Genomic DNA, 20,518 nt, shown 5'->3' with positions numbered 1-20,518 from the left:
TGGCCCCATTACCAGTTCACAGAGGGGGTGATCTGGACTGAGGGGCTCAGTCTGTGGCCAGGGAGTCCTAGGAGCTGGGGGCAGGAAGGGGGTCCTGGGGCAGCCTTGTTCAGGCAGCCCCCAGTAGGGTGGAGACAGACTTTTAGGGCCTTTGCCTTCTGACCTCTGCCTACACCAAAACAGAAAGGGCAGCCTGGGGCCAGAGTTTCAGATGGGAATTAGGAAAGAGGTCCGGTGACTGCTGTGGGGTATCTGTCTTCCAGGTCCGGAGACGGGCTGCACTGGATGAAGAGCAGGCAGCAGGCAAAGGGGACATCGTGGAGGTGTGCAAGGACCAACACCTGTGGGCATCTCTTGGGGCCCTGAGACTAGGGCGAAGGTTCCAATGACCGCAGACCCCAAACAGAAGTAGACCCCCCAGGGAAGGGACCCAAGACAAAGAACCACATCTGCCCAAGGAGCTGAGCCAGGGCTGGGGAGCTGGTGGCAAGAGCACGGGGTGGCAGCGGAGAGACCAGGTGGACTTCAGAGAAACAGGAAAACGCAGCAGGCCCACTGGCAGGTGTCCTGCAGGTGGGGACAGCGACCTCAGAGGAGTAGGGCACGGGAGGGCTCCCGGGAGCCTGGAAGATGCTGAGGAGAGGCTGGGAGTTGTAGGAGGGAGGCAGACTTCTTCAGGGAGACAGAGAGGAAGCCGAAGGAGAGTTCCTTCTGGAACCCGAGCTGCCTAGAGAACTTTCTAGAAGGAGGCACTACCATCAGTGTCTGGATAGCGAAGCCAGGAAAGCCGAGGCCTAGATGCTCCCTTGGGGTCTGGACGATCGGGACTGCCTCGTGAGCGGAGGGGCTGGAGAAGGGCGCGGAGGGCGGCTGGGTTTAGGGGGCAGTGGGAGGAGGACCCCTGCCTGGACCAGGCTGTGGCGCAGAGGCGCAGGGCTTCTGGAGTCCTCAGTGGAGGAGGCGCTGGGGGCGGGGCAGGAAGAGACAGAGGCAGGGCGGGGGTGGCAGTGCAGGAAGGCCAGGGACAGGACAAGGTCTGAGACCTGGGGGTGACCCAGAAAGGGCCAAAGGGGCTCCCCTGTTCCGAGACCTCCGGAGCAGCCACACGCCCGACCCCCTCCCGCCTCCACCTGCAGTGCAGTCACCCGGAGCCGGAGCCGGGTGGGGAGAGAAGAGGAGTCGGTTTTTCCGGGCAATCAGGAAGCTGACCGGGACGCGTCGGGAGGAAGGGGCGCCGAGCCACACACCCACAGGTGTCGCCGCGTGGAGCTGGGCCCCTGTCCCTGGTCTGCGGGCCGCGGTCCCCGGGGCGAGGGGCCAGGCACCCGGAGTCGCGGAGGAGCCTGCCCATCGCGTGCGAGGGTCCGCGGGCCACGCGGCAGCTGGGCGCGGGCGGAGACCCCCGGCCCCGCCCCCGCCGCCCAGCGTCGCCGCCGGGAAGTTCGCGCGTCTGGAGCGGGCGCAGAGCGAGCGCCTACCCTGCGCCCGAGGACCCGGGGACCCAGCCCGAGGGCGAGGTGAGCACCTGGCCGGACAGTCCCGAGCCGACCCCGCAGGCGGGAGCGCGGAACGGGGGGCGGGAGCTGGCGGGGGGCTCCTGGGCCGGCGGTCTCTGGGTCCTGGGTGTCGCCATCCTCGCTCGGGGAGGGACCGCTCCGTTCCACCGCAGAGGGGCACCCTCCGGGTTCCCGCACCGTCGGGCAGGGTTGGGGTCCCAGTTCCTCTCCCGACCCTGGGCTTCGGATTCGCCCTTTCTGCGCCCCTACCCCGGGCGCGCACCCAGCTCCGCGGCCGCACCCGGCCCGGTCCTCGGGGACGCGTGCTCCCCTGTCCAGCGCGCCCCTGCTCAGCACGGCCCGGGGGTACCCGACTTGCCCCGACGGGTGAGGGGCGCTGGCATCCGCCTGGCCGGCTCTTCTCGCGGCCCGCACTTGTGTCTTTGACCCGGGCAGGCGCCGGCCACTTCCCTGCCTCCTCTCCAGTCTCTCCGGGGGCCCCGTCCCTCTCTTCTGGCCTCGGGGTTCCTGCCCCGACCCCAGACCGACTGACCCCTCACCTCCTGGCGCCCGCCTCCTCCTCCTCCGAGGGCCTGCCAGGGCTGTTTTCCCGTCCTCCGTGTTGGGGACATGGTGTGTGGGGGAGCTCGCTGGCCAGCATCCCAGGCCTGCCCGCCCCAAAGGGGCTGGGGAGGAGGGAGGCTTTGCCAACAGCCCTAGCGCCCCAGGTTGGGACCTTCTTTGGTTTCACAAAAACATCCCCCCTTCGGGCCAGCCGGGGAGTTAGCTCAATGGTTTCGCCACCCGCTGCGCAAGAGCAAGGACCCGAGTTTGATCCCAGGTACCAAAAAACAAACAAAAGCCCATCTCCCCTTCTACTTCTGACCTCAGGGCTCTGGATTGTCTGGGGTACCCTCCCTGGCCCTCCGATCAGTGCCTTCCTTGGCTGATAGAAGCCACTTAGTGTCGCTCAGCCACTCCCACTGGAAATCGGTGGGACACTGGCTGAGCCACCAGCACCCGAGTCACGTGCCCTGCTGAAGCTGGTGTGGGGCAGTGCCAGCCCAGCAAGCAGCAGGGGCAGCAGGGTCGGTCCAGGTGGCCCGTGTGGCTCCACGGGCGTGTACGGAGGAGGGGATGTGCAGCAGTAGGGCTGGGGGAGTCGCTGGCAGCCTGCATCTCCAGCCCTGGGTCTGCAGCCTTAGGGGGAGCTGTGCGGTCCAAGAAGGCGGAAGGGTAGGGTCCAGGTCTGCGCTTCCCACCCGTACATGCTCCTTGCCCGGGAGGGTGTTAAGGTGGAAAGGGGCCAGGCCCAGCGCTCTGGCCAATGGGAGCCCTGGATAGCACCTCCACATCTGGCTCCTGGTCATCCTGGGGCTCCAGTCCACTCACTCGTTGGACAAACATTTGTCATGCGGCTGCTGGCTGTCTGGGTGTCGGTGTTTATCCCACAGCGGGGGGGCTGGACACACGCAGATGGCCGTCCTTCCCAGCAGGGGACAGAGCCCTTTGCCCTCTGGCAGCCGGCGTTTGCTCATGCGCCCTGAGGAGGGGCAGAGGCACCCACCTGGGAGGTGACACTGCCTGCCCTCGGTCCCAGGCTGTTCCCTAGGCCAGCTGGCGTCTGGTGCTCCTGGTGGGGACCCTGGAGCTCAGCCTCCACAGCTGAAAACCCACTGGCCGAGTCCCCTCCCCATCAGGCGTGTCCGGAAATGTTACCCGCACTTCCCCACCCCCGGGGGGGCATCACCCACTTCTGACCAGTGGGAGGGGCCGGGCCTCTGTTTCAGGGTAGAGGCGTGAGTCTCTGCAGTCCTTCCTCCCCTCACCCTACCCAGGGGATCCCAACCCTACCTTCCCCACCTTCTTTCTTCTAGGAGGGGCTGTTTCCTTTTTGTTTTTTTGAGACAGGCTCTCGCTCTGTAGTTCAGGCTGGCCTCGAACTCACTGTGTAGCCCAAGCTGGCCTTGAACGCACAGCGATCCTCCTGACTCAGCCTCCTGAGTGCGGTGCCGGGATGGGATCCCAGGCGTGTGGCTCCCTGCCCCACCCTTCCCCACCTTCTGGGGCGGGGGGGGGAGACATGCAGAATGCCCATCCTTGGCCAGCTGCCATGAGGAAAGGTCAGGGAGCAGCCCGTCGCCCTTCACCGCCGCCTCTGGACCCTGCTTTTCTCCAGGTGCTTCCGGACTAAGGGACCCCGGTGGGTGGCTTCCACGTGGCGCCAGCAGCCCCGTCCCTTCTGCACAGTCAGCTCTGTGGGTCCTGATAGTCTGGCAGCAGCAAGGAGGGCCTTGGCTGCTCCCATTTCCCACAGGGACACTGGACAGAGCTGGCCCCAGGGGCACAGGGCCTCCTCGCTGGGCTGTCCTCCCCCGTGGGGCTGCTACCCCTTGCACGATCCAGGGCTGCATCTTCCTGTGCAGGGCCCCGCCTACCTCTTCAGTCCACGAACCCTGGCCACCTCCTGTCCCCTCTGTCCCCAACGCCTGCCCCCCCAGGCCCCCTGGGAGACCTGGAGCTGAGGGCCGCAGCAGCAGCAGCAGCAGTGGACTATCCCATCAGATCAGAAGACGACTCCCTGGTGACCCTTCCCCGACTACCTGCTGTGGGCTCCTCCCCGGCCCCAGCCCATGGTGCCTGGCTCACCAGGACCTGGCCCTGCCTCCCATCTGTGCCTGTGTAACCAAGGGCCAGGCTCGGTCCCGTACAGCCCCAGTGCTCACCCTCAGCCGTGGTGCACCCCTCTCCTCCCTGCACTGTCTTCTGTGCTGTCTGTCCGTCTGTCCACATGTCTCCCTCCCTTTGCCCATCACAGCCCTGGGGCCTCGCAGACAGGCCCGGGGAGTGCTGCTTCTCCCAAGGGACTCAGTCGGAGCAAAAGAGGGCTCTGCTGCAACCTCAAGCTCCCAGGACCGGGCACGGTGGCACCCCCCAGTCCCTTGTACGGAGGGGTCCCTTTTCTGGGCTCCAGCCTCTGATAGTGCCGATCTCAATGGAATGTGCTGCCAGCCAGCCTGTGGTGTTTCAGGCACCCAGAAGCCCTGCCTGAGCCTCGCCTGAGGCTGTGGGGCCATGTGGGCAGGCTGGAGTGTGTTCCACACACCTGGCCCCTGCATGGCCGGGAGCTGACCTGCCCGTGGGGGCCAAGTGACACCCCAGGCGGGTTGCCTGGCCGACCCACTTTCTCATGGAGTGTGGCGAGGAGCGTGGGGCTGGCTGGACCCTGAGGTGCTGGCAGGCTGAGGTGTGCAGCTGAGGAGGCTGGTGTCCCGCTGTGCTTTGGGCCTAGCCACCAGCATGGGGGGTTCTGGGACCGTCAGAGCCACCAGACGGAAACCCCCAGGTAAAGCCACCGACAGAACCACGAAGTCCTGGAACGGGTGACCACCCTTGTGTCCCCTCCCTCCCAGACCCCAAATCATCAATAGGGCTGGTTTTAGGGGACCAGGACGCACCTGGCTGTGACTCTCACTGGATGCTGCTGCTCAGACCCTCTGCTCCCTGAGGAGGGGCGTGCACACCCCAAGGACCCAGGTGTAAGGCCCCTGGCAGATGTAGGGGCAGCAGCCCAGAGGCATGCCCCCTGCCCAGCCCTGCCATCCCCACCTCCTGGTGCTACTCCTGCTGGCCTGCTGGGTGAGTGCCGTGTCCCTGACCCCACCCAGCCCAGGGCACCACCTGCCTCTATGCTGCCGGCCAGCCTGTTATTCCAGTTGCCCCTCACCTGCCCAGCCACAGGCTCCCTCCGCTCAGGTGATGGACTTCTTGTTCGAGAAGTGGAAGCTGTACAGTGACCAGTGTCACCACAACCTGAGCCTGCTGCCTACCCCCACCGGTGAGTCCCAGCCGCCCCAGCCCACCTTGTGGGGAGCTTCCTGGTGCTCCTGTCACCCAGCCCCCGCTGCACTCACAGGAAGGTGACCCAGCAGCTCACACAGGCTGGGGCTGGGGCTGGCCACAATGCTTAGCGGGAGCTGGTCACCCAGGGCTGAGGAGAGACTGGAGCAGGGGAGCCAGGGTGGGGGCCCTGTCCAGAGGCAGGGGCTGATCCGCGTAGGCACAGGGAGAGCAGGTGGACAGCTCTGGGGTTGGCACTGGACCCGGGTGGATGCCAACAGCATTGGGGTGCAGCTCCCCGAGAGGAAGTTGCTCAAGAGGGCAGGGCAAGGGAGACCCCGGCATGGGGACCCAAGACGGAGGTCCCCTAGGGAAGGTGCCTGGGCACGTCAGGACAAGGGTGGGCGGAGGCCAAGGGGGGCACGCCGGGTCCAGGAGAGCCAGGTGGCTGGGGCCCTGGGCCTGGCCCAGGTCAGGAGGTAGCAGCTCAGAGCTGCAGGCTTGCAGAAGAGGTGGCCACGTTCAGGGGGCTCGCAGGAGAGGGAGAGAGGCTCCTTACTGGCCAGGCCCTGCTGAGGAGCCCCTGGCCCTGCCCCACCTCCGCAGAGCTGGTCTGTAACAGAACCTTTGACAAGTACTCCTGCTGGCCAGACACCCCACCCAACACCACAGCCAACATCTCTTGCCCCTGGTACCTGCCCTGGTATCACAAAGGTAACCCTGGAGCACCTGGGGTGCTGAGGGGTGAGCCGGGGGAGGGCTAACCGGAGCCTGCCCCACACCCCAGTGCAGCACCGCCTGGTGTTCAAGGAGTGCGGGCCCAACGGACAGTGGGTGCGGGGGCCCAGGGGGCAGCCATGGCGCAACGCCTCACAGTGCCAGATGGATGACCAGGAGATCGAGGCCCAGGTCAGCCCTGGTGGGCCAAGGGAGGGGGCAGTGGGCGTGGCCCCCGCCCCCCCTGACCAGCTGCTGGGGTTTGTAGAAGGAGGTGGCCAAGATGTACAGCAGCTTCCAAGTGATGTACACGGTGGGCTACAGCCTGTCCCTGGGGGCCCTGCTCCTCGCCCTGGCCATCCTGCTGGGCCTCAGGTACTACACGTGGCTCGAGGCCAGCATGGGCAGCCCCGGGGGACGGGGCAGCCAGCACCGACTCGCTGTCCCCGCAGCAAGCTGCACTGCACGCGCAACTACATCCACCTGAACCTGTTTGCATCCTTCGTGCTCAAGGCGGGCTCTGTGCTGGTCATCGACCAGCTGCTCAAGACCCGATACAGCCAGAAGATCGGAGATGACCTCAGTGTCAGCGTCTGGCTGAGCAATGGGGTGAGCGCTGGTGTCTGAGCAGGGTGAGTGGGGCCTGGGAACCCTGCTCACACTGTATCCTCCCCTGCGAAGGCAGTGGCCGGCTGCCGTGTGGCCGCAGTGATCATGCAATACGGCGTCGTGGCCAACTACTGCTGGCTGCTGGTGGAGGGTGTGTACCTGCACAGCCTGCTGAGCCTCGCCACCTTCCCCGAGCGGAGCTTCTTCTCGCTGTACCTGGGCATCGGCTGGGGTGAGTGGGCTGGTGCCAGGAGAGGGGAGACAGGGCGGCCAAGGCTCAGGACTTCAGCCGCTGCCCCCTACAGGTGCGCCCCTGCTGTTTGTCATCCCCTGGGTGGTGGTCAAGTGTCTGTTCGAGAACATCCAGTGAGTATGAGCAGATCCGAGGCTGGCCTGGGTGGCCGGGGCTTGGCACTGGGCTTGTGGAGCATCTGGGGAGGCAGGGCACACTCTGGCCAGAGGTGGTACAGGGTATGTGCAGGCCCAGTGCCTGGGGATGGGGTCATGCGTGACCTCCTTTCCTTTTGTGGGACACTCATTAGATCCCTGCAGAATCCAGGGAGGGGCGGGGGACGGGTGCACCTCCAGGGTGTAAGCAGCCGCCCCGCAGGTGTTGGACCAGCAATGACAACATGGGCTTCTGGTGGATCCTTCGAGTTCCTGTCTTCCTGGCCATCCTGGTGAGGAAGTAGGAGGGGGCACTGGTGGGGCTCCCCACGCCCTCCTTCCTGGGATCTGGAGCCCACAGAGAGGCAGCATCTGCTAGGACGGAAGGAAGGGGCAGGCAGGCAGGCCAGAGCCGGTGTTGTCCAGGATGCCAAGCACCCTCGGCTGCTGGCCAGGCTGCTCTCCCTTGGCTGGGTGCCCGCCCGCCCCAAGGCCACATGGCCCAGGGCCCAGCTGGCCACAGCCCCACCTGCAGGGGGGCCGGGGGGGCCTCCGGCCGTGGAACGGTCCAGGGTTTCTCTGACCTGTGTTCCCCTCACAGATCAACTTCTGCATCTTTGTCCGCATCATTCACCTGCTGGTGGCCAAGCTGCGGGCCCGCCAGATGCATTACACTGACTACAAGTTCCGGTGGGTGGGGCTGGGGTGGCCAGACCTGAGAGCTAGAGTGGGCTTGGGAATGGGGCTCTTCGGCCCGCGTGGGCAGTGTGTGGCCCAGGCGTGCAGAGTGAAGTGCTCAGGGTGCTCCCCCAACAGGCTGGCCAGGTCCACCCTGACCCTCATCCCTCTGCTGGGTGTCCATGAAGTAGTCTTTGCCTTCGTGACGGACGAGCAGGCCCAGGGCACCCTTCGTTCCGCCAAGCTCTTCTTCGACCTCTTCCTGAGCTCCTTCCAGGTGACCACCCGCCTGCCCCTGAGCCCCTGGGGACAGGTGCTGCCCCTGACCACCCTCTTTCTCCAGGGCCTGCTAGTGGCTGTTCTCTACTGCTTCCTCAACAAGGAGGTAGGTTGGGGCTCAGGGCCCTGCGGTCTTCCCTCTCGCCCCCATTTATGCACTGCATGGGGCTTGCCTGGCTGTGGGGCCCCTGGGGCTGAAGCTGGCTCTCGGGAGGTGGGTGGCAGGCTCTGGGACAGGTCTGAGCCCCTGGACCCACAGGTGCAGGCAGAGCTGTGGCGGCGCTGGCGGCGCTGGCACGAGGGCAAAGCACTGCTGGATGAGCGCATCACAGGCAGCCACTCAGCACCAACAGGGCCCAGCCACAGCCCCCTCTGCAAGAACCTTCAGCTGCTGAAGGGGGACAGCAATGGGGCCAGCCAGGACCCCTCTGCAGAGACCCCCTTGGCCAATGGCCTCCCTGGATTGGCCGAGAGCCCCTTATGAGGGAGGCTCTGCTGGAGCCCAGGCTGGGGCTGGACCCAGGCACCAGAGAGCTATCCCAGAACAGCCCTGAGCTGGACGCCTGGCTCCACCGTCCCCGGGCCCTCCTCCCCACACCTTCCCTGACCCTGGGGCCCACGGCAAGATGACTTAGTGTGGCAGGGGAGCTGTGCCATGACTGCAGGCATGGCTTCCCCTGTGTGTTGGTGTCCTCTGTGTGTGAAAATGTGTGTCCTCCAATAAACAGCTCAAGTGGTGCCCACACAAAGGTCCTGGAGAGCTGGGTTGGAAATGCCCTGGGCAGAGGAGCGTGGGCAACTGGGCCAGGCCCATGCAGGAGTAGCAGCAATGGCCCAGCCTGCTCACTCCTTCCAGAGGGCTCCTCCAGCACCCCCGTCCCACAGACAGCTGGAGCATCCCCATCCCCGAGCAGCTTCTGGCCGCCATTCCATGCTCTGGGGCCTTCTTTGTCCCCAGATCCCCAAAGACCCTTTTAGCAGCAGAGGGATGTGAAGGGGGATGGTGGCTGAAGGAGGCCCCTGGCATCACAGTCCTCCTGCCAGTCCCAATTGAGCACCGAATTTACGGAGAAGGTGTTTTCCAGACAGCCCTGGAGGCAGTGAGAGGACCAGCAGGTTGAAATGGAGAAACGGGCCCCCAGATCACCCTAAGTCCAGGTGAAGGGGCAGTGGGGTTGCCCAACCCCTCCATAGCCCATCACTCATTAGAGAATGAGCTGCCGCATGTGCTGGGCACAGGAAAAGCCAGGAGATGCTTTGGGGTGGAGCCCCCATATCTAGGCACATCCCGATCCATTGCTGCAGAGGCACAGGGTGTGTAATGTTCCTCATTCTGTCCCCAAGACCATGGGGCCCAGGGATACAAGCCCAGAGGGAGCTCCGGGGTGGGGTGCGGAGGATCTTGCCAGGTGCCCCTGCAAGGAGAGGCTGGGCCCTGGGTGAGGGGTGCCCTTCAGTCAGAGCTGGGCTAATTGGAGCAAATGGAAGGACAGGAGGCCTCTTAGGAAAGGTAAACAGAATTACCCGTCGGGCGCTGGGGCTCTCCGAGGGGGGCCCTCACCCAGCTACCCACTGCAGGGTGGGGGAAGCAAGGAGGGAGGGCCAGGCACAGGCTGGTTGGGAGTGGTACCTTCGAGGGCCCAGGTGGGATTCGAGGCCAGGGGTGGCACAGAGGCTGCGCCTGCTGGAGGCCTGACTTTGGGGCTTTGGGCCAGCTCCCAGCCCAGCCCAGGTCCTGCCTCAGCCTGACACCCCAGCCCGGGGTGCCCACGTGGGCACAGGTGTGCTCCGCACTAGCACAGGAGGGTGTAAATTCTCCTTCACGCCAGCTGAGCTCGAGGTTGAGGACTGCCCTGGGGAGTGTGCCACTCACCTGGGGCCTGCTGACAGCCCTCCCCATCCCCAGTCCCTCTGCCCTTGTCCTCCTTCGCCCCATCCCTCTCCTGTTCCCAAGGGAACTGGAGTAGGCTGGTACAGTCGGGGACCTGGCAGGACCGGACTCACTTGGCCAGCAAACACTGACCCTGCCCAGGTGGCTGCAGGTGGACAGGTGGAAGAACTGATTTCCCACTCAGCCCAGCACCCACCAGCATCAACCACTCTGGGAGACCCCATGCTGCTTCCTCATCTCCCCCCTTCTCCCCCACCTCACTCAGCCCTGCGCCCCTAGAGAAACCCATGGGTGCTGGGTGCCACCCCACGGAGGTCGGAGGCTGCTGTGCGGGGACATGGATGCCACCAAGATGAGGGTAGAGACTAAGAAAAGGTATGCAGTAGGATAACCAAGGGTCAGATCTGGGGATGCAGGCCGTGGGCAGCTGGGGAGGGACCTCAAGTCCAGCAGAGGGCTCAGGAGGGGCACAGGAGGCTGGCCCAGACCAACACACAGAGCAGGGACTCAGAGCACCAGGGGAACAGTTCAGGAGCAGTATTCAGACTCCTCCTCCCATGGCCTCCTACACCCACACTTCAGGCCCAGCTGCCCACCCAGCTCCTCCTGGGGGCCCCCACGGAATTTCATGTTCCACCGTCCATGGGGTCTCTCACCTCAACCCAGCCCCTTCCCACTGCCACCGAAGCAGGGTCCTAATAGGTCTCCTGCCCTGTCTTCCCCAGCCCCTGCAACTGGAGGAATTACCACCCCACCTCAGATGACAGAAATATGGGGGACAGAACCAGGCCTTTGTACAGTGGTGCACAACTGCAATCCCAGTATTCAGGAGGCTGAGGCAGAAGGATCATGACCATGAGTTTGAGGCCAGCCTGGGCTATACAGCAAGATCCTCTCTCAAAAAACAAAAGGGGCCTGGGGATTTAGCTCAGTGGTTCCGCCACCTGCCTTGAAAGTGCAAGGACCTGAGTTCGATCCCCGGTACCAAAAAAAAAAAAAAAAAAGGGACAGGCCTGCCACTCAAGAATGGACCTGCCAAACGCAGAATGTGGGCAACCATCTTTGAAGGTCCTGCAGTGGAAGAAGAGGCTAAGAGGGACTCAGGGACCATGCCACTCGGCCTTTGCATCCCAGGTCAGTGACACCTGGATGGGCTTGAACACCAGAGAAGGCGGCCGGGACCTATGATTTTTTTTTTTTGGTACTGGGGATTGAACTGGGGTCCTTGCACTTGTGAGACAGGCGGCAGAGCCACTGAGCTACATCCCTGGCCCTGGGGCCTATGATTGATATTATATTCAGAAAGCATGGATATGGTTAGTATTCATTACTTTCTTGTATAAAAATAAAAGCTAAGGGCGGGGGAGCAGCTCAGTGATCATGTGCTTTCCTAGTATGCTCCAGACCCTGGGTTTAGAATGGGGTGTGGTGGGGAGCTAAAATGTCCTTACAGGAGAGCACTGTCCCCCCTCATCTATAAACGGAGGTTATCGCCGACACTGGATGAAAACAAAATCGGATGTGTTTGCGTGGTTTCTCTGTGCAAGCAGCACTGGGTGAGGGGACAGACCCTGCCCCCTGAGCAGTGACCCCTCTGCCCCACCCCGTGAGGGTCACCTGCACCTTTGACAGACAAGAGGTGGTGTTAGGACTGGCTCAGAGTGGGGCTGCACCCTCGGGGCGCCCTGCGGTCAGGTCTGCGTGGACACTGGGGGCGTCACCCCACTCCAACCCCAAATCTACACTGCGGCCTGGATGCAGACCCCTTCCCTGGGACACCCAGCACTGTTCTTCTGGGTAAACTCCTGGGCAGCTGGTGGGCGGGCCTGAGCCTGCCTCCCATACCTGCCCACCCCCAGCCTGGGCAGCCATGGCCACTGCACCAGGTCGTTCTGTGGCCCAGGCACCATGGGCAGGAGGGCAGGAATCAGCAACTTCTCATACCCACTCCGGGTGTCCTAGCAGACTCTGTGCCAAGGGGCTCACGGGGAGAGCCAGGGAAGAGCCCTCAAGTGTGAAGGCCACAGATGCTGGAGGCATCTGGGGCATCGCACGGACAGCTGGGCAGCAGGGCACCACAGAACGATGGACTTAGACCAAAGACGAGCTGACTGCCCCCTCCCCAGCAAGCTGTCTAGGTATGCCCAAGCGCTTCGGGCCCAGCAGCAATTCCAGGGAGGGGCTCTGGACTATGAGCCACACCCCACTTCACACAGCGGAACAGGGAGGCTGGCAGTGATGTGTCCAGGGCTCACAGCAAATGCATGGCTGGAGCCCCGATTCCAAGCCTGAAGGATGGTGGGTTGAAGTTGGGGGTGGTGGTACACACCTGCACAACCAACTACTCGCGAGGCTGAGATAGGATTGCAAATTCAAAGACAGGCTGGGCAATTAACCAAAACCTACCTCAAAATAAAATTTTAAAAAGGGCTGGGGATGTAGCTTAGTGAGAGGACCTAGGCTTGAGCCACAGCGCCATGGCACAGAGTAGGCCAGGTTTCCTGCAGGAAGCCGAGCACATCAAGGGCCAGGAACACCAAGCACTCAGCCCCAGGTGGCCACCCAGAAAGTGGGTACTAAGTGCTACTTCAAAGAAAAGGAGGCTCGGAGACTTGGCAGCTTGCTCCCGGTCGGGGGTGCTTGGGAAGGCGGCCAGCCCCAACAGCGTGACTGCAGCGGTCTCACCCCGTTCCCCTGCCGACCCCAGGGCAGAGGGCACACAGGTTGGGGTCTCGTTTCTTCCCCACCCTCCATGCAGCAGGACGCTGCGTGTGTGCTGCTGGCAAGGAACCCACGAGAGCTGTGTGCCCACCCGGCTGGCCTTCATCTCTAGGCTACACCCACCCCCTTCTGGTCCCAGACTGGGAGACAACTTGGGTCACGCAGCCTGAGACTCCACAGCCTCTGCCAAAGGCCTCACAGATCCCCAGGCCCTAACAAGGCCACGTGTTTCCAGGGGGTGGCCTGGCACCTGGCTGCAGCGACCGCTGGCAGCAAGCAGCAGCTGTTTACCACAGCCACTGCCCCTTCCTGTGCCTCCCTCCCTGGAGACACCTGACCCCCCCTCAGGAGTCCATGGGCCACTCAAGCCCCGGAATACTTTTCTGGGAAAGGGTGTTCCTGAAATAAATTCCAGTTTGGCTTTGTCTCAGAAGCAGGAGACTTCCAAGGCTGTTTCCATGTCTGAAGGTCAAGTACAACTGGGTTTCTCCTGGGGCCCAGAAGCCACCCCTTTACTTGGACGGTAGAGGAGCTAACTCCCCCAGGGGTGCACTGCTTGTGCCACAGAAAGTGGGTGAAGGGAATGGGCTTGCGGGGGTCCCTGCAGCCCTGCAAGGACAGCGATTACCCTGAGCACCTCTGGCGCCCCCCAGGACACATCCCACACTGCAGGTCCAGGGGTCCACTCGGAAGTGCTGGATTCAGAGTCAGCACCAGGCCTGGGAATTCCAGCATGCTGTGTGCTGTGGGGCAGGGGCCTGACAGACCGCCACGAGGCCGATCCCAGTGCCACCCACCTTTATTCACGGACCCTCAGGCTCCAGAGCCACAGACACTTGGCTTCCAGAGGGCACAGGAAGAGAAGGGCCCTGGTGACCTCCCAGCACACTCCAGAGAGCCAGGACGGGCCTGGCAGCACCACCACCTCAGGGTCAGCCACAGAGCCCCTCCCCAAGGGCAGCGGGGTTGCAGCCACAAGGCTGCAGGCGCCAGGCGGCCAGGCTTGGTTGCTGGGGCCCTTTAGGGATGCCAGCACTGTCCCAGGCCCAGAGAGCTGGTGCCATCCTGAAGCTGAGGCAGGGAAGGGGCAGGCTGGATGGTGAGGATGAAGGAAGAACCTCCCCAAGTCTTCAGGCCAGAGGAGCAGCAAGGGGCTGGGGCACCCAAGCTGGATGCAGGTGGGGCTGCACGTGTCCTACTTCCTGGTCACCTCCAGGACAAACCAGTCAGTCCCACCAGCTGCGAAGCAGAGGCCCCTCCCCTCCTGATCCCGACCGACCGACCGACCCAGTGCTGGCGGGGACAGCAAGATGGGGGCGGGGCAGGGGATGAGAGGGGCTGGGGTCAGCTGTGGGGCAGGCAGAGCCAGACGGCACCCATGGAGCAGCCGGGGGAGGACGAAGGGCAGGGTGGGCAGGCCACAGCCCCTCCAGGGCCAGGGAAGGAGGGACCAGGGGGCAGGGCCAGGCCTCGGCCATCCATCCTGCCGGCCCTGAGGTGTGCGCCCACGGGAGCACAGTGCCTCCCCTCCCAGGAACGGGGCCCGTAGCATAGGGGAACCAACATCCGGTGACCCCGCTCTCGCAGAGCCCGGGGAGGGGCACTGGGCACTTTAGGACTTCTTGGTGTCCTGCGTGGTCCGGCGCTTCAGGTCGCTCAGGTCGATGGGCTTGAAGGCTGTGAGGACAGTGCAGTCAGCACCGGGCAGGGCCCTGCAGCCCTACCCCGAGGCCCTCGGCTCAGATGTCTGGGGACGGGACGGGCGACCGAGGAGGAAGCGGGTGGCCGTGCCACCCTCCCACCCACTCACTCTTCAGGCCGGGGTTGGGGACCTTCTCCACGTACTCCTCCACCAGGCCCCGCTCGCCGCCCGACAGCTGGCTGCGTAGGTCTCGCTCCACACCCTGCCAGGCTGTGGCAAGCAGAGGGCAGCGGGTCAGGGTCCCCAGAGTCCAGGCCCCGGACCCTCCACTGCCCTGGAAGCATCCCTTGCCCCTACCCATCTCCTGCCAGCCGACAGTGCCCTCCAGCGCCCGGCCTCCCCACCCCACCCCTCCGCAGGCCTGACTCCTCTGTGCGATGGCCCGCCTGAGCCTTCCCGGGCTTCCACGAGCTGAGCTGCAGACAGCACGTGGACCTTGGCTGATTTCCCGCCTCTGCTGGGTGTGCAGCTGGGTGCGCCCCATCCTCACCAGCTCCCTCAGTGCCCCAGCCAACACCCCAGTGCGGAGAGCAGGCCTCAGACGCTGGCTGCTGCCCACTCCCCATGCCGTCCTCTTCGGCTGTCACCCTAAACTGCCTGCCCCCGCAAGGGTGTAGGCGTGACGGAGGTGTCCACACCTTGCTGGGGACAGCAGACAGGAAAGGGCTCGAGGAAGTTCCTGACCTTCATAAATGAAGCGCACATTCTCCTCGTGGGCCGGTGTGAAGATCTCACTGCTGTTGGTGGGAGACCGGGGGCTGCTGTTCCTCTTGCCGTTGTAGACAACTCTGGAGACAGGAGAACTGGGGAAGCCTGGCACATGAGCATGGGACTGGGCCATAGGGCAGCTGGCCATACCCCACCCAGGAGGAGGCCCCCACCTGCCAAAGACCCACCTGGTCATCGCTGAGATGTCTGGTCCCAGCGCTTTGCTGCTGAATCCCCTCAGGCTCTGAAAGCGAAGCCCCAGAACACAGGAGTGAGACGGAGCGGCACTCGGCCGGGCATGGTGGCATACACTCCTAATCCCAGCACTCAAGAGGCTGAGGCAGGAGAATCACAAGTTTGAAACCACCTTGAACTACATAGTGAGACCCTATGATTAAAAGGGCATGCGCATGTGCGAGGGGGCATGATGGGATAATTTTTTAGGGTGGTGGGGGAGACGGTGGGATTTGGCAGGGGTATTCCCATGAGGAGGTGGAGAGGAGCCTCGTGGACAGGAGAGGGATGTGACACGCTGCCATGCATCGAGGGGAGGGAGCCAGTGTGTGTGTAAAGCAGGCCAGGCAGCTCTGCAGCCCTGTGCAGAGAAAAAAAAGAGAAAGGAAGGGACAAGGAAAAAAGTGAAGATAGAAGGAAAAAGTGGAAGCAACACTTTTGTACACAGAGAGGGGAGGGGGATTGAGGGGGGAATAGGATAAAATAAAATGAAACAAAATTTATTTTAAAAAGGGGCCGGGGGCCGGGGATTTAGCTCAGTGGTTTTGCTGCCTGCCTGCTGTGTAAGCGCAAGGACATGAGTTCGATCCCTGGTACCAAAAAAACAAAACAAAAACAAAAACAAAAGCAGCCCATCATACTATACCTTTGGGCTGGGGATTTAGCTCAGTGGTTCTGGTGTCTGCCTCCCAAGCCCAAGGACCTGAGTTCAATCACCCGTACCAAAAAAAAAAAGGGGGCCAGGAGGGGCCAGGGATTTAGCTCAGTGGTTCTGCTGCCTGGCTCACAAGCAAGCGCAAGGTCTCGAGTTCGATCCCAGTACGGAAAAACAAAAGAAAAGGAGCGTCATCCCCACTGGTTGGGGGGGGGGGCGGTGAGTACATCCACGGCCTCCCTCTGTGATCAAACCATGAGGTTCTGCTGCCCACCCTGGCTGGGCTCCCACCCTCGTTATCAGGAGACTCTAAGCGATCCCAGGCAGGCTACAGACATGGGAGCCCCAGCAGATGGGGACGGGACACCAGCCGGCCAGACAGGGGCGTGCCCGGAGTAGTGAGTCACGAGCCCGGCCTGCATCCCTGCCCAGCTCCTGTTTTAGCCAGTGAGCAGGGCCGGGTTCCCAGCTCAGCCTGCACTGGCTGCAGGGCTGGGTGTGTTGTTTCTGCTGAGCCTTGGCTTCCTGACTGTAAAATGGGGATGAGCTTCCTGCTGGTGAGGAGCCCAGTAGACAGGGCATGAGGTCAGCTCCCTGGCCCCTAAGGCAGGGGTGTGCAGAGTTGGCATCCCCAGATGGGCTCAAGCTAGGCCAGGGGAGGGGCCCTGGGGGAGGGGCCGCAAGACCCAGTGACCAGGATCCCACAGCCCTGGGGGCGGGGTCGAATTTAGGGTCAAGCTCTCACCTTGGCTGCCTGAGGTACCTAGCTCCAGAGCAAGGAAGCAGCCACACAGGGCTTAGGCCTGGCCTCACCAGCACAAGTGCCCTAGGCCCAGAATTGCCACACAGCCCGGAGGGCACAGCTGCAGCTCTCCCGGAGGCCAGGAAGGCCACGGGGGCAACACACTGCTATCCTAGGTTTAAACACAGCACTGGTGAACATGAGCCCGCAGCCAAGGGCAAGAAAAACAAAATAGAGCAAAGCCAGCTCCCACAAGGGCACCAGACTTGGTTGCTCCCAGCCACAGGAGGTGCACAGCTCCTGCATCCAGGAACTGGTGCTTTCTGAGACTCCAGGGTCTCTCTGCCCGGTCCTACCAGGAGCTGACAGCCCAAGAACACCATGGCACAGGGACAGCCCTGGGGCCTGACAATGACAGAGGGACAAGTCGGGGAAGCTCTGCAGCCCCAGTTGAAGACCCTCCCAAGGTCAGTGCTCGGGCGAGTGGATTGCCAGCACCTGCCTCATGGCCGAGGGCCCAGAGCGCCTTCTGTCCCCTACAGTCTGCCCTTTTCTGCTGGGACTGACTGCTCCTTGCGTGGCTTCTGCCACCCAGCCTGCCTCCTCTGTTTTTTTGTGGGTTTTTCGGTACGGGGGATCGAACTCGGGACCTTATGCTTGAGAAGCAGGCAGCAGAACCACTGAGCTAAATCCCTGGCCCTAGCGGGCCTCCTCTGGCACCGGTCCTCCACACAGCCTCAGGGGCAGCTTCCAGGCTGCGAGGCTTTCACATATGCCATGCCCTTCGCCTGGGTCCCCTTCTGGCATCACTCCAGCTGGCAGCAGTTTGTGTCTGGCTAAGCAGAGTGAAACCTGAGCATGTTTACTGAGCAGGCTGAGGAAGCAGGCGTGCCTAGAGGCTGGCATGAGGGTCCCAGGACCACCGCTGGCAAAGCGGGCCAGGCAGGAGAGGACCTGGGCCTGCAGAAGTGCCAGGGATGCCTACTGATCCGCCAACCCAAGGGGTCACTGGAGGGTGCCGCCTGTTGCTCAGCAGCCCAGGGACGGAGTAGGGTGGGAGGGGTGGACTCCCTTCAGACTGAGAGGACCCCAACTGAGAGGTCTTGAGAACCCACACAGCACACTGCTCTGCAGCCCCACCAGCAGGACAGCAGGAGCGGGGGCGCGAGGGGAGCCTCCTCCAGCTCCACACCCAACACCTCCAGCCCTTGTGTCCTCTCAGTCACAGTCATCATACCACATTCATCTACTCTAAGATGCTTCCCCCCGCAAACCTTGAAATTGGCCCACGCCTGGCGATTACTCTCATGTCAAAGTCTGGCCATGTTCTCTCCTTGGTGGACCACAAAATAAGGTGCAACTCCCAACGGAAGTGTTTCAGACCAGATGAGCCTGAGGGGTGGTCTCCTGGTCCAGGGACCTTTCCTAACCACCCCCCACACCCTTCTTTCCATCCACTGCGCCCACCACCGATGTGCACCCCTTGACGGTACCAGTCTCTCCGGATTGAGAGTGAGCGCACAGACGCCAGAACCATGTTCCCAACCTCTCCCGACGTCACTCACCAGTGGGCCACCGTCCAACCCCTCTGCCAAAATCAAGCCCAAGGACCAGATGTTTCATATTTTCTCAGGTCTCATCTGCTGCTCTACTCCCTAACCCCAAATGTAATCTCTGCCACAGAACCACTTTCCACCTGGCACCCCAGAGGACTTGACTGCTATAACTGCGGAGCCACAGAAGCAGAATAAACCTGGTCATCCATCCCTCTCTGCCCCGGCATCCTCATCTGAGGCAAAGCAGCCCACAGTGTGCTTGCCAGGCCCTCTTGCTCCAACATGGATAGAAGCATAGCCACACGAAGCCTCTACCTCAAATAAAAGCTCTCTGGCTCCTCCTCCCTGGCAGGGTGATCATACCTATGGCCCTGGGGACACTGCTGGTTACTAAGCATGAGATAGGAGAGTTCTGGGCAAATTGGAATGTAGGACCAACCAACTCCTAGGGAGGCAGAGACTCAGCCTGAAGAGACCATACTGCCCACAGCAGACACCTGCCAGGGGCTGGCCACAGGGCACCCCCTGTGCTGGGTGCTTCACTGCTCAGGTGCCCAGAGTCGGCCAGGAATAAGGCTCCTGACAACCCCCACTTCAGAGGGTAAAGCCACCCAGCACTGGTGGACTCTACAGTGACCCCAGTACTGTCCCACCAGGGCCTCTAGAGCCATAGCAGCTGGGCAAGACCCAAATGCTTAGGCTCCTGAGCCCCCCTCAACTCTATCTCCTGTGGCGTCAAGGCCTCTCACACACTAGGCGTGCATTCCACCACGGAGCTATACCCTATCCCCCGCCTTAACTCCTGCCTGCACCCCATGGTGGGCTCTTGGATGCCCCAAGATGGCCCCCTGCCAATGACATCCGTGTGGCTCTGCTCAGAGACTGGCCCTCCACTCCAGACAAGGCGAGGGTCTCAAGTGGGTCATTGTGAAAGTTCCTCTCTGTGGGACCCAAGGGCTTCAGAGACTTCGGGGGCGGGGGGGCGCTGGGCATGGAGGGACAACAGCAAGTCTTCTCAGGACTCGGAGGGTCTCCCTGGATGCCACCCACCCCAGGGAAACTGCATACGTAGGTGACACTCCTGTCTCCCAAGCAGTCCGACGGCACAATGGCTGGTCCTTCTGTGTTCCTTTGGAGTTTCTGGTATTGAAACTTCCCTAGGTCTCATTTCCATGCTGTGTCCTTTTCAGTCAATGAGACTACCAGAAAGTGCCCTACCAGCCAAGCAGGTGCCAGAGGGACGCTGTTGTGGCAGAGGCCAGATAGACCAGGTGCTCCCCTAAAGCCCTCTCTGCCCTGCCCATCGCTTGCTGGCCTCTTCCATCACTCCACACCCGGAGGTCCAGGCCACCGCCGACGCCCCCAGGTGGGGGGTTGCCTTCCCTCCTACCCCAACTCTCACCCTCTAAATGCCCTCAACAATCCCTGCCTGGAAGTCCACTCACCAACCCTCACCTGCATCTCAGGGGCCTTTGCTTGAACCTGCCCTCCGCCCAAAACTCAGCCCACGCAGTCTCGGGAGCGGCGGAAAGACCACCATTTCTGGGAAGCCTATCCTGGGGAGTATGGGCGCGTTCTGGCCCCTGTGGCCACTGCCATGACATTTGTGGGCGTCCCTGCGGTCCTGTCCGGTTACTCTGCCCAGCGGGCCTGGACGGTGCCACGACCCCGAAGAGCAAGGCAGAGGGAAGGGGAAGGAAGCTCAGAAGGGCCAGCGCGGTCCAAGAATCCGGAGACATCCTCTTAACACCCCCTGGGCCGCGGGGACAGCGGACATCGGTCCACCTCGGTGCCCGGGCGGAAGGGCCCTGTCCACGGCGGCCACCCTCCCGGGCTCACGCGGGACCTGCCCGGCCCTCCCCGCCCACCCGCCCGGCGACAAGGCGACACCAGGGAGGGGCGGGGCGGGGCGGAGCGGCCATGGTCCTTTGGGGCCCGCGCCCGCCCCGCCCCGCCTGCAGCCGGCGCCGCGCCTGCCTCACCTCGCCCGCCCGGCCGCCGCCGCCACCGCCGCCGGAAGTGACGCCCGCGCAGGCGCAGACGGCGCCGCCACGTGACCCCGGCGTGAGTGGGTGGGGGAGCTGGGGTGCGGGGACCGCTGGTGGGAAGGACGGGGTCACAGGAGGGCCGAAGGCGGAGGGAGTCCGGGGTATTGGAGACCGGAGACCTGGGATGGGAAGCACAGGGGGAGCCGAGACCTGGGCAGGGGATTGCGGGGGCTAGAGGGGGACACGGGCACAGGGAACTCAGCAAGAGGGCGTGCATGGGGAGACCTGGGAAAGGGCACATGGGGCAGGGTCGAG

General features: G+C 63.0%; 2 protein-coding genes across 7 annotated transcripts; one reads left to right on the top strand and one right to left on the bottom strand.

Moving 5' to 3' along the window:
- The first annotated feature begins 1,378 nt into the window (after positions 1-1,378).
- On the top strand, positions 1,379-8,755 carry Gcgr (glucagon receptor). Of its 5 annotated transcripts, none has more exons than XM_013078199.3 (14): positions 1,379-1,517; positions 4,940-5,135; positions 5,232-5,334; positions 5,943-6,050; positions 6,124-6,245; positions 6,322-6,428; positions 6,506-6,662; positions 6,735-6,894; positions 6,968-7,028; positions 7,273-7,342; positions 7,651-7,739; positions 7,866-8,004; positions 8,071-8,112; positions 8,266-8,755. In XM_013078199.3, exons 2-14 carry the CDS (start codon positions 5,076-5,078, stop codon positions 8,488-8,490), a joined length of 1,443 nt encoding a protein of 480 aa, XP_012933653.1. In that variant the 5' UTR covers positions 1,379-1,517; positions 4,940-5,075; the 3' UTR covers positions 8,491-8,755. The 5 variants fall into 5 exon arrangements, with proteins under 5 accessions (XP_012933653.1, XP_012933654.1, XP_004861006.1 ...); XM_013078200.3 differs by having other exon boundaries at positions 1,382-1,517; positions 4,910-5,135; XM_004860949.4 differs by lacking the exon at positions 1,379-1,517 and adding an exon at positions 1,922-4,842.
- Positions 8,756-13,399: 4,644 nt separating this feature from the next.
- Mcrip1 (MAPK regulated corepressor interacting protein 1) lies at positions 13,400-20,270 on the bottom strand. Of its 2 annotated transcripts, none has more exons than XM_004860958.4 (5): positions 20,198-20,270; positions 15,217-15,272; positions 15,005-15,123; positions 14,429-14,530; positions 13,400-14,295 (listed from the first exon to the last, which is right to left on the bottom strand). In XM_004860958.4, the coding sequence occupies exons 2-5, from the start codon at positions 15,222-15,224 to the stop codon at positions 14,231-14,233; spliced, it is 294 nt and encodes a 97-aa protein (XP_004861015.1). In that variant the 5' UTR covers positions 15,225-15,272; positions 20,198-20,270; the 3' UTR covers positions 13,400-14,230. The 2 variants fall into 2 exon arrangements, with proteins under 2 accessions (XP_004861015.1, XP_021096843.1); XM_021241184.2 differs by lacking the exon at positions 20,198-20,270 and adding an exon at positions 19,671-19,967.
- Between the last annotated feature and the right edge of the window lie 248 nt (positions 20,271-20,518).

This window comes from Heterocephalus glaber, unplaced genomic scaffold (assembly GCF_053883595.1).
Source record: "Heterocephalus glaber isolate CG9 unplaced genomic scaffold, H.glaber_assembly_v1.0 deba00000937, whole genome shotgun sequence".
NCBI lineage: Eukaryota > Metazoa > Chordata > Mammalia > Rodentia > Bathyergidae > Heterocephalus > Heterocephalus glaber.
Note: the sequence above shows the minus strand (reverse complement) of the source record. Positions and strands in the feature narration are given on the sequence as shown.

Bases quoted from the DNA above. Each gene is read 5' to 3' on its own strand.
- Gcgr (XM_013078199.3), top strand. From the start codon at position 5,076: ATGCCCCCTGCCCAGCCCTGCCATCCCCACCTCCTGGTGCTACTCCTG. The intron at 6,429-6,505 runs GTACTACACGTG...CTGTCCCCGCAG, and splicing joins GCCATCCTGCTGGGCCTCAG to CAAGCTGCACTGCACGCGCA. The intron at 7,029-7,272 runs GTGAGTATGAGC...GCCGCCCCGCAG, and splicing joins TGTCTGTTCGAGAACATCCA to GTGTTGGACCAGCAATGACA.
- Mcrip1 (XM_021241184.2), bottom strand. The intron at 14,531-15,004 runs GTCAGGAACTTC...TGCTTGCCACAG, and splicing joins TGTGCGCTTCATTTATGAAG to CCTGGCAGGGTGTGGAGCGA. The intron at 14,296-14,428 runs GTGAGTGGGTGG...CTGTCCTCACAG, and splicing joins CCCCAACCCCGGCCTGAAGA to CCTTCAAGCCCATCGACCTG.